The sequence below is a fragment of the Numida meleagris genome, chromosome 2 (assembly GCF_002078875.1).
Source record: "Numida meleagris isolate 19003 breed g44 Domestic line chromosome 2, NumMel1.0, whole genome shotgun sequence".
In the NCBI taxonomy this organism is placed as follows: Eukaryota; Metazoa; Chordata; class Aves; order Galliformes; family Numididae; genus Numida; species Numida meleagris.
Window position 1 is genome coordinate 143,531,541 of NC_034410.1, and position 17,683 is coordinate 143,549,223.

The 17,683-nt window shown below is 37.0% G+C and overlaps 1 protein-coding gene across 3 annotated transcripts in view; it reads right to left on the reverse strand.

The window, feature by feature from the left end:
• TRAPPC9 (trafficking protein particle complex 9) overlaps positions 1-17,683 on the reverse strand; it is a 472,762-nt gene that overhangs the window by 370,114 nt on the left and 84,965 nt on the right. For all 3 annotated transcript variants that reach the window (XM_021387135.1, XM_021387133.1, XM_021387134.1), the window contains one exon: positions 14,872-14,996. In XM_021387135.1, coding sequence (XP_021242810.1) covers positions 14,872-14,996 — 125 coding nt within the window. The remainder of the gene's footprint in view (positions 1-14,871; positions 14,997-17,683) is intronic.

The following is a 17,683-nucleotide window of genomic DNA, read 5'->3' on the forward strand; positions in this document are numbered from 1 at the left end:
TCAAATACACGAGAAAAACTGAATTTTGAACTCCAAATGGAATAGCTTCATACGTTGTAGTCCAGGAATGTACACACTGTAAACTTCTTTTTTTCTGGAGGGGAGTGAGGGGAGGGAAGGAAATGGGGAGATTTAGTTGAACCTAGAAAGGAAACCAAAAATTAAGATGTATAATTAAAATGCACTACAATCTCAATTGTAGACTGGTATCTATTGTCATTTGATATTGTCTCAAATATCCTTAAAAATTCTCATGTTCATACAGTTTTTTTTTTCTTTCTGAATAAGATGGCAAGCCTATAAAACTGAACAAGGAAATGAGAACGAGTTGAATCTAACTTTCACACATTAGGCTAGTACAAGGAACCCAGCAGATGGCAAGATTCCTGAAAAGGAAAGCCAGGATTTTGTTCATGGCAAAGAACTTCAATGAGCAGAAAATACTGTAAGGCCAAAGAAGCTAGTAACAGTTTAATTATAAAAATAATAACCTACCCAGCACATGCAATTCCAGAAATGGCTTGATGCACCGTAATGCTATGGAGAAGGAAAATGCCAAGAGAAAGTGCAAGGCAGTAGCATGCATGTCTGAAATAAAAGGAATGGATAAAAGTAGATACAGAAGTGGAGGAAGATGTTCCTGTATCACTGACAAGGCTCTTCCATGCGTTACTTGAGCAGGAGAAGCATCCTCCATCTACAGGAATTGATAAGGGCTCCATCTACCATCACTGGACAGCAGCAATTAAGAGTGATCTTCCCTGTTCTGATGGACAATTATTTCAGGTAACTGCTATCAGGTTGTCCTTCTGATATCGATTCCTGTACATTTTCACTGGACTGAACTGGATATCACAAGAACAGAGGTGAGAGAAGAATCTGTACATTTTGTCCAGAATGCAAAAGGTGTTTTTCTCACAAGGTGAAACTATTAACCTGATGTCTGGATCTCTCCTCTTTCAGTCAGTACCTCCTAGAAATTCATTCGTGCAATCTTATTCCTTGCAGTTCCATGGGAGACTCAGCACACACAGCCACTGCCATGCCAGGAGAGCCAAGTGTGACATACATGTGACCCAGGAGGACTCAGCCTGGCACTACACAGTGCAGGCAGATGTTTTGTCTTGTTTTGCACACAGTTATGTCACCATCTCTTAGTTCTCAGAGAAAAAAGGTCCCCTGGGCTAGACGTAGTATATAAAGACAGCATGTTCATATTCTCATTGTCATGCTTTTAAATTCAAATGCCTTGAAAAATATACACTGAAAAAATGCTTCCAGGTAACTGTGAGAAACAGCCCCACCGGTTATACGGCTTCTTCAGTTAACTGTGACTCACATAGCCGCTGGAGGAAGCTTTCACAGCAGGGGCTTTTCAAAGCCAGTGATTTCCCAAAAGAGATAAGATAAGGTAAGCAGAGCTGCCACTACACCAACATCTGAGGGTTAGGTTTTTTTGGTTTGGGGACCATTGGTTGCTTTTTCTTGTTTTCCTCCATAGAAATCACAGTCAAATTTATTATTCACTTAAATGTGGGGCTCTGACTGCTCAGATTTGGGGACAGTTCTTTTCTTTCTCTAGCTTCACAAACACTTTGAGCAATGCTCGCTGAATTAAGTGGCACAGAACGTGAAAATACAAGCATGTATTTATTATTTCATTTAAAAAAATCTATCAGCTAACAGTTCCAATTACATTCCCTGTACACTGAGAGATAACAGCTCACACCTGAATATTAAAAACAAAGAACAGTTGCAATAATCAAACCATTTTATTCCTTCTGTAGAGAAAAATCATCAGAATGAAATTATGCCATATAATTGCGTGACAGCGCCAACACAAGAGGAACTCAAAAGGTTAGTTTCAAAACCGCAACATTAAAAAAATACACATTACAATTTATAAAACTGTTTTCATCACTTTACAGAGATGCAGTCCAAATAGCAAAAATAGTGATAATTTTCCAAAAAGGGCTAAGTTGTATAATTGCACTGGAAAGGTGAAGTTCTACCTCTTCCTGAATATGACATCTGTGTTGTACGAAAAAGTTGAAAAGAGAACTCTAAAAAATAACTGGTCTCAAATAAGCTCACTGATAGTAAGTAGAGAAAAGATGCCAAGGACACGAAGCCCTTTACTTTGTCCCAAATGCAGTGCTGGAAACTGAATGTGGACAAATCAAAACTGGTGGTAAAATGAATGACATGGTTATATTATTACTGAAACAACTGCTCTAAGTATCCATAAAGTATTCTGACACTGAAATATTTTACCAAAACTGGATGGCTTCCAAAAAAGCATGTTTCAGCTTAAAATTCATGGCTTTATGTTGGCATCTTGGAGACAAATTTACCAGAATCATACTAGATGGATCATCAGTAGTAAGTTTCCAACCAAGGCTACGAGATTGGATTAGAGCACCTAGATAACAATCCACCTTTTTATGTTTTAATTTGGTTACAGCACTGCATCCTTTTCCCGATTGGAACAGGGGATAACTATATAGTCCACTGGTGGCTGCCACATGTCAAATAACGGAGGAAGAAAGTTTGATTTGATCATAGCACTGCACACAGCATCCAACCAAACAAGGGGCAGAAGAATACACTAGAACGCAACAGAAATTAGCAGAAAGGAGCAAAAATCAACAGATATGGATAATTACTCATAGAAAATAAGAATTGAGCAGGGACAAAATGTAGAAACAGCTTTTGGAGGAAAAAAAAAGATGCCCAGCAGAGAAAATACTATGTTAAATTTCTTCACCAGTGAAGAATGTGGAATTTTAGATTTTCTTTTTGGCTCTTAAACAGGCTTACATCAGCTGTTTCTCACCCAAGCCACGGTGAGGAACCTTTCATGATTACAATGGAAATAGTCCTAGCTGCAAGACCTTGTGCAATCTTGGGCAAATCATTTACTTCTTGTTTTAGACTGTCAGCCTCTATATTAAAAAGCAGCAATAGTAATAAAATTGTCTAATACTTGCATTTGCATAAGTGACTAACAAAAAATCACTAGAGTTGTTGGTAAGTTACTTGTAAAGTACTTGATATGTGCTACTTAGTTTGCTAGTCATTTTATACAAAGATATAACATAACTGAATGTAAACAACAACATTTACATAAAATAGCTACCGCCATAAAGTAATTTAGAGGCCTCCTCCCTCTTGAGAATCACTTTATTAAAAAGCCTGCATTTTAACTACTTCTTGTCATTTCCATTTTCCTGTCGCTGAGTCCTATTTCAGCTACATCAGAAGGTTTTAGCATACAGGTTTATTATATACAATATTAAGAGTCCCAATTTGAAATGAGCTAGTCATAATATTTCTGCACTTTTACAAACATAATTGCAGAGAATGATATATCATATTCGCTGCACTTAAGGGCTACAGATAATCAATGCCCATCCAAGTCAGTTAACAGTAACATATACAAATACATCATTAAGCTACTACTCGACTACTAAGTCAACTGGCATAAAAATATTCTAGGCATAAGCAACATGCACCAGTGCAAAGCAGTAATTTTTCCACAGCAGTAGTCATCCAATTCTTCTCTACTATGTTCTACCACCAGAGAACGAGATTTTTATTTAATTTAACGTGAGTAGAATTAGAAATTTGTAAGATGATTGGTTGACACATACTTACAGAAAATTAGTTCCAAGCCAATAGTGGTGAAAAGAAAAAAAAAAAGTAACACAGCTAGATCCTAGAAAAAAAAACTGGCATCACAAATTCCTGCGTTTTCACCTCTTCTTATATGTATTTTTTTATTCACTCTTTCTCCTTCCTTACATCATCAGTTATCCCAACATACAGCAAGAACAGCAGTTTAACGACAATGTATAGCAATCTATTTCATAAAATGGCTAACAATACAAGTTATAATTCTGATCTATTTTATGTAACACACTAAGATATAACTGCATTAAAACTTGGGATTTATTGGTTTTATGACTGTTCTCACTGGTAGCAGTGAAAAGCCTTAAATAAACAAATAAAACAAACTGGAGTTCTCTAAAGAACATTAATCCAAACCATCTTTCTGAAAAGTTGCGAAGTATGACATTTAAGTCTTTTTTTTTGCCCCATAAACAGTAAATGTAGATCTTGCTGTGATGATTATCCAGTCATTTCCCTAGGTGAAATGAAGTTGGTAAAGGAGATTCAGATGTGCCCTTTAACAAATGGCTTAGCATCAATTACAGCTATCACATTGTGTTTCCAATTTCTTCTGCAGAAAACTACAACACTTGACCTACTCTTTTTAAGTCGCTACAATGATAAATTACTAAATTTCATTCCCTTCCTCATACTCCTGGGTGAGATGGCTATTAAGACAGTCACCATCAGCAAACAAAAAACAACAACAATAATAAACTAAAATAGGAAAGAAAAGTTTCTACTTTTCCCTTAAGGCGCAACTTCAACTCCTTTGATTAGCTGTTCAAGAAACTGAACAGACTTCCATGGATAAATGTGATCAGTACATGTGATGGAGAAGTTAAGACAATTTCAAGAAGAATGTTATTTCAAAACTTAAGGAATTGAAATTGCCTGCACATTTATTTATTCATAAATAGAGAGAAAAAGAACTGATCTATTTTTTAAAAATGAACAAGATATGCTGCTAAAAAAAGACCTGCATGGTCTTTAACTCAGCCTTCAGAAAAGCTATTCTTCATTATTTGTCAATGTACTGCATCACTGTGGCTTGAATACCAAAGATTAAATTGATAACATTTATGGAATCTCAAGAAGATCAAACATTTCACAAAAAAGATTATCAGCGGCAAGATGAGCAATATTTGAACAACAACCTAACAAGGTTTAAACAAACTTCAGCAGCAAATTTCTGGATAATTACATTTTGAACTTGACCATTTCATAAGAAATGAGTTTTAGTGATCATAACAGAACACCCTAAGAGAGAAAAAAAGAACCTAAAATTATCCATTATTTTCCACTTTTTCATCCCTACATTGAAATAGGCTAGGCATCTACGGCAATAAGCTACAGACGACAAAGGGACTAAAAGGCAATAGCAGCAGCTACAAAAACTAATAGTTAGGATGCAGATGCTGCTTGCCACCACTACTGATTAGTGAAAGTCTAAACCAGCACTTTTCCACGTAAAGCTAGATGATGAGAATGTGAATACGGCACAGTACTAAGAGTGTTACAGAATCATCTGGTTGGAAAAGGAACTTCAAGATCATCAAGCAGACCTGACCAACCAAGTCCTATCGCTAAAGCAAACCCACGAGCAGCACATTCACACATCTCCTGAATACCTCCAGGGAAGCAGACTCCACCACGTCCCTGGGCAGTCTTTTCCAATGTCTAACCACTCCATGAAGAAATTCTACCAAGCGTACAAACTGAACCTTCCCCGGTGCAACTGAGACCATTTCCTTGAATTTCACTTGTTACCCAAGAAAAAGGGGAGGGGCGGCTGGGGGTTAGGGAAAGGTTCTGCACCAGAGGGCAGTGGGCATGGAACAGGCTGCCCAGGGCAGTGGGCACGGCCCCGAGCTGCCAGGTGATGCTATGATTCTTGATCCTTTCCTGCTGGGCAACCTTCCTGTAACACTTTTTCCAGCCTCTACTGCTGCATCAGGTTGTTATGACCCAAGTGCAGAAACCAGCACTTAACCTGGTTGAATGCATTACATTTACAGAGCAATTGTTCCAGTTGCCGTAATTTGGAAAGCATGCTTTCTCTCTCACAAACTAATTTTCCAAAGAACACATCATGTTTATGCTAAACAAGCTCATTTGGCTAAGTCTAACATATTAGAATGTCTTTTAGGTACACTGTTTGTTGTTGTTCCAAGGGAAGATTTATAACAGTAATATAACATCATTATTAGGATCTAAGTGATAGAAAATACAACACATGTTTATGATGCTACACATAAACTGACATTTCTGACTAAATCACTTAGAACAATTATTTTCTCTAGGTAGCAGCATTGTTACAAGCAAGTCTGCTTCATTTTAAAGACAAATGAAGAAGACAGATTGAAAGAAGTAAACAAGATAAGGATAGTATTTATTTGGTATGTAAGTGATTTAACTACTATGTTATTTACTAGGTGGTAAAAGTTATAACGTAACAGCAAAAGGGTGAAGAGATTTGACCACGGGGTTATAAGCTAGAGCTACAAGGTGGTAAGAACAGAAATGCTGGAAGTGAATTAAACTGTAGGTGTACAGCAAGCTAGCAAATTATAGAGAGAAGGCCCTTAGTGCTGTTAAGGCACCTACAGAACTGCATAAGTTCAATTACAGAAGAACAAAAACTGTTCAAGTAAGTCCTTAGAATACTGACTGTATTATAGTACATTTAAAAAGATTAAGATTTGAATAACTAGCTAAAAATGAAAAAGCTGCCATGAATTTTACTGAACCTACATGGAACAACCGACAGCTGAACACAAAGCTACAAAACAGAATACAGAGATATGCAAGACACGTTTGTGTCATACTAAGTAGTGATAGGATTTTGAAACAGATGAAGTAGAAGCAGTTTCAAAATGAAATAAAAAGCATCATTCTGTATATTCCTTATATTCAGAATTTTGCTTTACATAAAAGAATAACCCAATTCCATAAAATTACTTTTTACTTCACAGAATCATAGAATCTTCTGAGTTGAGAGGGACTCAAAGATCACCTAGTCCAACTCCCTTGCAGTGAACAGGGACACCTACAGCTAGAGCAGGCTGCTCGGAGCCCCATCCAGCCGGACTTTGAACGTTTTCAGGGATGGGGGCATCCACCACATCTCTGGGCAACCTGTGCCAGTGCTTCACCACTTTTACTGTAAAAAACACTTTTCCTTAGATCCAAACTCCCCTCTTTTAGCTTGAAACCACTTGCCCTTGTCCTATCACCACAGACCCTGCTAAAGAGTCCATCCCCTTCTTTCATGAAACTCCCCTCCCCCTTCAGATACTGAAAGGCTGCTCTCAGGCCTCCCACAAGCCTTCTCTTCTATTTCTGGAAGAAAAAGAGAAGAATTTCTATTGTTCTCTTTCTGGAGCTGAAAAGCCCCAGCTCTCTCAGATGTCCTCATAAGGAAGAATCCCTTTGGATCATTTCTGCAGCACTCCCTCTGGATGTGCTTCAATGGGCTCACATCTCTCCTGAGTACAGAGGATACCACATGTGGATGCAGAACTCCGGTGAAGTCCCACCACTGCAGAGTAGAGGACCAGGATCACCTCTCTTGCCCTGCTGGCCATGCTTCTTTTGATACAGCTCAGGATATGGTCGGCTTTCTGGGCTGTGAAGGCACATTCCTGGCTCATGTCCAGCTTCCCATCGACAATTACCCCCAAGTCCTTTTTGGCAGGGCTGTGCTCCAATCTTACATCCCCCAGCTTATACTGATAGTGGGAGTTGCCATGATCCAGGTGAAAGAACTTACACTTGGATTTGTTGAATCTCATCAGGTTCTCCTGGTCCCAGCCCACTGCTCAAGCCTGCCTAGGTCTCTCTGGGTGGTATCCCATCCCTTGGGCACGTTGATCACACCACACAGCTTGGTGTCATTTGCATCCTTACTGAGCGTGCACTCAATCCTGCTCTCTATGTCATTGATGAAGATATTACAGAGCACTGGTGCCAGTACTGAACCCCCTGAAGGACACCACTTGTCACTGACCTCTATCTGGACAGCGAGCCATTGACCATCACTCTCTAGGTAGAATCTCACAACCAGTTCCTCATGCATCAACAGTCGATCCATCAAATCTACATCTTTCTAATTTGGAGAGAAGGATGTTAAGGGGGATCATGTCAAAGGCCTTACTGAAGTCCAGATGGATGACACCAGTGGCTCCTCCCTTTTCCACTGACGCAATTATGCCATCACAAAAAGCAATAAGGTTGGGCAGGCAGGACCTGCCCTTAGTGAAGCCATGCTGGTTAGCCCATGAAACCTCCCTCTTTTCCATATGCCTTAGCATAGCTTCCAGGAGGATCTGCTCCATGACCTTCCCCAGCACAGATGCGAGGCTGACAGGTCAGTAGTTTCCTTGTTCGTTCTTTCTACCTTTCTTAAATATGGGTGCTATATTGCCTTTTTTCCAGTCACCCAGGACTTCACCTGACCAGCATGACTTTTCAAATATCATTGAGAGTAGCTTGGCTGCTACATCAGCCAATTCCCTCAGGGCTCCAAGATGCATTTCATCAGGAGCCGTTTACTTATAGCCTTTCTCCAACTGTTTGAGGCAAGATACACATTACACTGAAACACTACCTTCATACTGTATAATGTTTTCTTCTATGATCCAAAGAATTTACTCAAATCTCCTCTGATAAAGCCCTGTGAATAGCACTACCTTACCATAAATGGCAGGAACAGCAATATTCTTGGAGTAGCTTACAAGTAACTGTAATAAGACTAAATATGCGGCACACAGCAAGTTTAATTTCACACTTTAACAAGGTTGAATTAAAATCTTGACTATACTTTTAAAAGCATATCAACAACTTCACTGGGTATCAGGCCAATTTATTTAGGCACTGGAGAACCTTCACAGTTCCAGCCACTCAGAGCTGCCCTCTCCTTTGGTCTCCCAAGCTCTTTTTTTTTTTTTTTTCCTCCATCTCATCTTCTGTCACCACATTTTCCCACCATAGCAGCTGCCTTCCTCCCAGTCAATTCCACACTTCTGCTTTTGTTAAAATTCTAGAAACTATAATGACAAGTGAGCACAGCAAAGTGCTTATCAATACCTAAAATTTAATGCAGGAAAATAGCGTATAAATTTTTGTGAGGATAAGGTGTGGAAATACTTTTGGCAACAAAGTTGATATAATATTCAGCATTTCCAAATGCTTGAAAACATCTCCGCTTAGAACAGAATACAAGTCTCTTCTACATTCTCAGGTAAGTCATTCTGGAAGAACTCTTGTGTTACAGAACAAGATTTTCTGCCCTTGGGTGAAAACAGATCTTTTAAATATTGCCTACCATTTATTTTTTTTTTCTATAAACATACTCTTTTCTATAAACAAACTCTGACTAGAACCTGGTCTGACTGAACATGGGTCAGTTAGGAACTGGAGAAGATCACAGCAGAGGTACAGCACTGTGATTAAAGTAAGCACTAGTGAAAGGAAGAGTTTATTAGCTAAAGTATGATGTCATACCTAGTATGCTACAGAGATTCCCATTCAGACCTGGCCAATATATCTTCATTTTAGGAGGATGCACAATGAATCAAAATGCACCTGCATTGGAGATGAAAATACACTTCAAATTGGACACTCAGAACAAAGTCATAAGTGCAAGCAGGGAGGCTGAGTACTGATAAAAGTACAGTTAATTGCTGTGTAGTAAATAGAGCAAGTCTTCAGAGGTCTGATCAATCGCATTCTTAAGTCTTGGCATTCAAAATTAATCCATTTGTTAGAAGGAATCATGAGGACTGCTGCTACATCTCTTGACCAGCAGAGGATTAATACCAAGAGTAGTATTAACGTACAGATTGAAAAGCTAGTAAATAAGGCACCTGAATTTTACATGCTTTCTAGTCTAAATATTCTGCCTGACTTACCTTATCTGTTCTCATTAAGAGAGGAAAACAATGCATGCAATAATTTTCAAGAATGAAATTCAAATACATATATACGTACATACATGGGCTGCTAAGAGAGAAGTGCTTTACCTCACACTTTTGTCTGAAAGATTTCCAGTGTAACAGCAGTAGAATATCTTGAAAAAATTAACAGATATACACAAATGATGTCTGCTGTTGATGGTCACTGACTATAAATTAATGACTCAAGCACAGTCTGGCAAGCCAGGACAGAACTACCAGAAACCATTAATTTCAAGAGATGCTAACAGACACAACTATAGCAGCATTAATTTTACTGCAGTTGAGCACCAAGGCAAACTATGGCACACATCGCCCCTTGGGCAAAGTTTTTGCGACTGTAGGGTCTGTTACTGTTCACATAAACTTTATTCATTGTTTTGATGTCAACTTTAATTTTTTGCTGTTGATCTTCAGACAAGAGGGAACGACAGATAAAGTGTGGTTTATGTAGTAGGTTATATGTGCCACAACTATCCTTGATGAGATACTTGTTTGGATTTAAGTAGACTAGCACCCTTTGCTACTGAGTGACAATTAATCAAAATCTGGAGAAAGTGGTGCTTTTGACAGGCACACAGTCAATCTATCCAAAACTTTCATATCACAGAATCACACAGATTACAACACAAAACTTAAATGCTTCTTTCATGTCAAATAAGATGGAAGAAAAGGAAGTACTCAAAGTTCTAAAACATTCCGAATTGAAATTTCAGCTACTGCAGTGGTAATACTGAATGTAAAATATCAGGTGATATGAATGAATCGAATTTACTCAAATCCAGGGGGAACAGCATTTTTTCTCCCATGGCTCTAGAGAATACTGTTTGTAAAATACTTCCTTCGTATTCTGAAGTATAATTCTCTCTAGGGCCCAAGAGTGTGCATCCTTAGATGCAACAATTCACAGAAGAATATAGCTGATGAGCAGAAGTGGTGCTGAATACTCAACTGTTTATAGAATCCTAAAGCACTTAAAGGAATATTGCCAAATTCGGAAGGGAAGGAAAGTTAAAAGCCATTAGAACCAGTCTATTCAAAAACTGCACATTTTCATCCAAATGGAGATCTTAATAACCTTTTGCAAACCATGTACGAGTGATCAAGAATTCAGATTTCTGTCATTTTTGCAGAACAAATCTACTTTCATTATCTCTTTATCTTGCACAGTACTGAATTCCAAAGTGGGACAACATTAAAGTAGAACACCTAACTTACACTTTTGTGCCTAACATCTCATTGCTAAGTTCACATTTAGGTAACTAAAAAAAAAGGAATCTAAATATCAAGAGTGCTCTGCAGATTCAACATCCTCACTAACTTCACGGTCAAGAACTATTACTAAATATATTAATTACATGTTCTATTTATGGATTAAACTTACAATAGATTCAAGGTACATATATAAAATCATTTTGAGCTTAAAGTGTCAGCAACATAAATAGTATCTCAATTAATAGCGCGCTTTCGTACTTTTATAGTTTCAAGAGCATCACCTGAGAACTGCATGGAAAAATCCAAACAAGTCCAGTATCCTATTTCAATACATGCTGACTAAATCTGAAAAGCGACACCACAGATGGTGTATTAAATTAGATTAGTTCTACATACAATATTTTAACATTTCATAGCATTAACTGATAGTAAAGGAACACAGCAGTTCCTTAAAACAGACTATTTCACCCAGCAGTATAACCACAGCTATGCAGAGCTAAGCACAGGCTAACTCATCCCGCAGTACAGATGCACACTAGAATGACCAAGGATTTTAGGACAATGCTTACCAAATTACTCAGCAGTTACCAGTAAAAAGAGAGTACATCTGAACATAATATTATACTGTGATATTCTTTTCAGCTTGAGGGTGTAAGCAAGCTTTATGATGAGACCATAAAGGAATTTTTATACTAAATTTATGAGATCGTTATAACATTCATTTCCAGAAGCTTGTGACTGTACATTAGAAGACAGCCTGCAGCAAAATTGAAAATGAAGACTGCTAAGAAGTTCAAGTGCATACTGGCAATATTCAGTATTGAAGCAAAAAGAAAAGGGAAGACAAACGGAGAGGGAAGATGTAAGCATCAAGACTTATAACAACAAGGACATTTCAGAAGCAGCAACATGAGAAACACTGATTTTATATCCATTTTCATTTGCAAAAATTTACCTGTCATATGAAGATTGGCTAGCACGCAGCATACACAACTGAAAAATGACAACTACTCCTGAATATTCACAGCAAACATCTATTGCTAAATCATGAATTAATGACAGCAGACCATGTTCACAGCATATCCAGTTTCTCTAAGACCTATCTTGTTTCTTAACTTAGATGCTTCTTACCTTGTCAAACCACATTAACTGGCTATTACAAGACAAACCTTATCCAAATCCAGTAACTGTCCCAAATGGCACTGTGCAGGACAAAAGGAATAGGTCACGTGCTGAACTGTTCTGCAGCAACAAAGAGCAGCTGAAGTACCTTCTGAGGAGGTTCAAGGGTATTCAGAGAGATTCATAAATATGAAATACTTTGAGATTCAGGTTCAAAGTGAATCTTGGGCCATCTCTCTTTTATGTATCCCAGCTTGATACGTTTTCCACAACAATGTACCTCCTGAGCAAAAGTCTTTACATTTGGCAACAAACATGTATTTATGTATTCTGAAAGATATCCAGCCTGAAGTCAAGCAAGATGAAAACAAAAACACAGCAAATTCCTCAGAACCCAGCCTAGACACATTCTGACTGCATTTCTAAATGGTAAATTCACTCCATTATTTACAATAACTGCCTGGTATTTTAATTTGGAATTCATCTGACTGTAATTTTAAGCCACTGGTTAATATTGTTTTTATTCACCTGAACAACTCTGCCAAATAAGAGAGAAGTTGCAAAGAGAAGTAACCAGACAGTAACACACAGAAATAGTAGGCAGCTGGATACAAGACCATATCACACTACGACCAGTAGTCAAATGTCATGCAAATAGATAAACGCAAATCTATTCAGTTAGAATTTCTTCTGGTCATTTGGCCAGGACCAGCCATGCTGTGTTCATACACACAGAGACATAATCATGTGGGCAGTCCGCTGAAACTAAAAAAATTTCTGAGATATTCTAAATAGTTCTGAACTACACAGACATTTTTAATCCAGGTACATCAAATGATGATTTACAGTGACCTGACAGGGACAAACTGAGGTAAGATTATTATTTATAACAACACGGTAAACATAAATGCAAGTTACAGAAACAGAGATTGGTTAAAACGGAATTAACCGTACCAGTAAATCACTCTATAGACATAGAGATGGTGCTACTCTATTGTGGCGTTCTCTCTCTTCATCCACAACAATCCTATTTTTTAAATTTTGGAAAAACATAAATCACATCTTGCCTGTCATGAAGATCCGCCTGCAAGTAAGCTATCAGAATGCTATAAATCAAGTAATGAGATGTATAATTTTGTAACTTCCTCCAGAGTTTTATTCCGTGGCCTACTTAAACACCCTGAGTTTTATTTCTCCTGTTGATTCTCTTCTAAACATACTTCACAAAAAATGCAGTCTTAGTGGTTAAAACAGTTCTAGAAGGGATGTTAACACTGCAAATCATTCAATTCAAGCATGAAACATGAGCTGTCCAACAGTCATAAATCAGGCTCAATACTCAGATAACTTCAATGAGCAAGGAACCCTTAAAGTCACCAGAATGCGTGCTCTCTGTTGAACATAGTTTTGGTTACCTGCAAGGTCCTTTGATCACAAAATGCAAACTAATTAAGTCAAAATTCATTCCATAAACCTAACAGTAGAAATGAGCGTGTGCATTCCCAACAGATTGCTTTGCCATACAATGCTTCAAGAACACATTCTCGCTTTACAGGTCTCCAGCATCCTTGCAATAACAGCACATAGGTTGCCTTGACAACTCACCAACATTCATGAAGTGCAGCAAAAAGCTTTTTCCATTCATTTGGTATGTGGAAATTGTGCAGTTCTGGATTTTTATTCCCTTTACAAAATAATACTTCCCTTGCTGGCCTATATTGCAAGTGCTCTGTAGAACAGAAATTCTTACACAAACTTCTAATTTTGAAAACTAAAGGCGAGCATTTCACAAGCTTAAACCCCAAACTGTTCTCTCATTCATGCTAATTTATCTTTACGAGCAATTGGGAAGTACCTTCTATGTGATAAAACAAAGAAAGGCTTTACTAACAGGGCTTTTTTAACCATGTCATATACGGTCATCATCCTTTTTGTACCGAAAAACAAAATATTAAGTCAGTAGTACTAACGACCGAGAAGAAGCATATTTACAAATTAACAGAATCATCTGTTTCTCAATCAAATAGAACTCTAAATAACCTCACTGGGAGGAAAGGAAACTCAGATTTAAAGTGAGCAATTAAAAAGAGCAAAGCCTAGGTTTGCTTCCACATCAAAGACATGATAAGCCAAATATTGTTAAGTACTAGAGCTAAATTCTGATGGAATGAACTAATGCAGAACATAGAATCGGGAAGGAAGAATATATAATATGACATGGCACACAAAACATGCACAAAAGAGCCCAGTCAAGTCCAATAGCGCATTTCTTAAAATCTCCTTAATTTTAATCTTAAATGTTATCTCTTGAAAATCTGGCCAGAAGGAAACTCTTATTTCCCTGCTCAAAAGAAGGAGTTTCCATCTTCAGAAGGTTAAGATCTTCCACAGAAAAACAACCAGTATTTTACTCCAGGGCAGACTCTGAAAGTAAGCACAGTGCAGGTTCTACCCACGCAGATGTTCTTTCCTCCTTCTGCATTTACTTTTCATTTGGCCCTCTCAATTATTCTTTTACTACTTGCTTGAATCCATCCTTGGCTTAGTACTGGAAGTGTGAAAGTAAGACTTTGAACCGAAAATGTTTAGAAGGTACAAATCCTTCAGTACATTTCAACAGAAGAAAGCAATGAATTCACAAAGAATCATTTTTCTAAGGAAAATATAGTATAAGAAAGCAATATGAGGTGAAGAACTGACAGTTCCCTGAGCATACCCTACCGGTAACCAGCTCTTAACCAGTTCTGCTCTTCACTTGATCTTGCTCCAATTTTGTTTGTTCTACAAGTCCAAATACAGGACATAAACAAATATTTGCAAAACAAAAAAACCTTTATTTTTTTAATCAAAGAACAAACCATAATGCAGAATGATAAAAACGAACCTTACTTATTTTTATGTCACTTACCTTCACATGACTGAAGTCCCCACCTTTGCTGCTTTCTTGCGGGTTAATAGGTTTCGCCTCTACTCTTGGCTTGACAACTTGCCGAAAAGGACTGGAAAGTGGAAGTCCACTAACACTGATTCCATCTAGAAAAAGAATGATATTTTTTCGGTTTGTATTAAATTTTATTCCAATAAATCTTTATCTCCCTTATTAAAGGGAGAGAAAATAATAAAAATCTTTCATACAAAATGGCAAAAAAATATATTCTAAATATTATTTCATGGTATTTTTCTCTAGAAGCCAAAAAGTAAACAGGACAACACTAAAACTCTGTGAAACTCACAGGAAAATAAGGAAATCGAGTTTGAAAAAACATAACAGCAATGTCAGAGTTCGTAATATATATTTAGTTTTAATGTTTGCAATATTAAAAAGGACAAAGATATAATTTTTGTGCTTCACTACCATAATGGCTCTATTAAATGTTTAAGATCTTTTAACAATTCCCAATATTAAGTCTGAGGATTCCAAGTTTATATTACATATTAATAAATAATGTTTTGTGCTATATACTGACATTAAATTTATAAAATATCTCCTACGTAGAACAAAGAATGGAAACTAGGCTTTACATTTTAATAGTCAACAAAAAGCTTAACAGAAATGGTATTTTTTTACTGCTCATTAGACTGCGTAACTTGAAGGTAAAAAAAGACACTATCATATTTGGGTTCGTCAGCCTACTGAAGTCACATGCTAAACACAAATCCACTAAAATACAAGACAACTGCTGTTTAATAAAAACAAAGAGCAATGAAAAAAATTAAAATAATGCAGTTTTAACATACATTAATAACTACACTTACAATTTATTATTACATAAATTTACACCCAAAGTCCAAAGAGTAGGACTTTGCTTCTATGCTGTGCATAGCAACTGCAGTCCACAAATACCAATTAAATACAGACATAATCTTCCACCTCAAAGAACACATTTAACTACACATAGGGAAATGGAAATACCAAATTATTATATCATCATAGAATCCCTAGAGTTGGAATGGACCTTTACAGGTCATCTACTCCAACTCCCCTGCAGGGAACAGGGACCCCTACAGCTCCATCAGGGCGCTCAGAGCCCCATTCAGCCTGACCTTGAATGCCTCCAGGGATGGGATGTTCATCACCTCTCTGGGCAACCTGTGCCAGTGCTTCACTACCTTTATCATAAAAACATATACAAAAACCAAACAGACTTTGTCTTTGGAAACTGCCTCTATCTAATTATACTTGCTATATCATATTCCAAATCCATGGATAACCTCAAATCTGGATTTGTTGTACATACATTTCTCAAAGGCTCAAATCAGAAGAGCAAGATCAAGCACAAAATTTTTTTTGCACCATTAAAATCCTATTTCACAGTTATTCCAATAAGGAAACAAAGGACATTTCCATTCTTCTTTACTTCCAAATTCATTAACTGAATTGTTTAGAAATACACCTTAATTCAGCCTTAAATATAGAACATTCTGAATAACATCAGATTTGAAGACGTTGACTTAGTTGAGTTACTTAATAGTCAAAGAACTTACAAGTATTTCATAGACAATGAACTTGGACCGAAGTAAAATCCTTTAAGTGAAAACAATGATTTTTGTTTCTCAGATATTTCCACCAGCATAAACATCATCTGCTCAATCAAACCAAGCACTCAAGACGTCTTTAAAAGATCCATAACCTTTACAGATCCTAGCAAAAGCTATATTCACCATATATCTACGTGGGCAAACCAAAAGAGCACAAGGAAAACATGCTGTACTACTTTGAAATGTATGCCCCATAGGCATGGTTCTTCTCAAGAACAGAATTTTTCTGTTAATCCCTATAAACTCATATTAAAAGAAATATTTGTTCCACATGAGTTCACTCCAGAAAAATCAATCAACAGCATCTAACTGACAAACAAACAGAAGCGAGTAAGATTAGCAAAGCTACAAATGGAAAAGAATTATATGACTATTTTGGAAAACAGAAAACAAAATCAGCTAAATAGTATTTTGTTAAAAATATTCAGCAACAGTGAAGAAAACCTTTGCTCTGATAGCTACATTAAACATGACAGGACATGACAGCAAGAAAGAATTTTGCACAGGATAATTGGTATTTTATTTTTAATCTGTATAAGAAATAGTAAAATACCAAAACACTTCCAGACCAGCTCTCGGCACCTCTTAAAAGCCAGCTGAGCTCAGAGCAAATTCACTTACTAGACCAAGGTTTGAGACAGTAATACACAAGAACACTCAAGCAAGATTTCCAACAGCACTGATGGTAAATATATTGAGAGCTTTGAAATCCATTCTTTTTAAGGGAAAATAAAGATTTACCTGAGGAAAAATAGTATTTTCAAATTGATTAATTAATTTCATCAATTCTGTAATTAGAACAAAAGTTTAAAATTATTTGCGTATAGAACTGCACAAAAGGAAGGAGACCAAACATGAAATATTGTACGGCAATTGTCATATCTTCCATTTTCATACCAGGCCCAAAGTTTATCTTCTTTGAGAAAAGAAAACACAATACCTAAAACAACAAACTGGACAAACAACTAATGTTTCTGTTAATTATTTTGTCTTTTAAAACCCCATTTTATTTTCATTTTCTTCAAAACAACGAAGACAAAGTTTAAACAAAATTGTTTCAAGGGAAAGGGAAGAATTTTTTCATCTCTAAACTCAGAGCAAAAGAAGGTAGGATATCAAAGAGAACACGGATTCTGCTTCAGGCTAAGAGGAAGGTCTCAGGTTATCACTGAAGCGTTCCA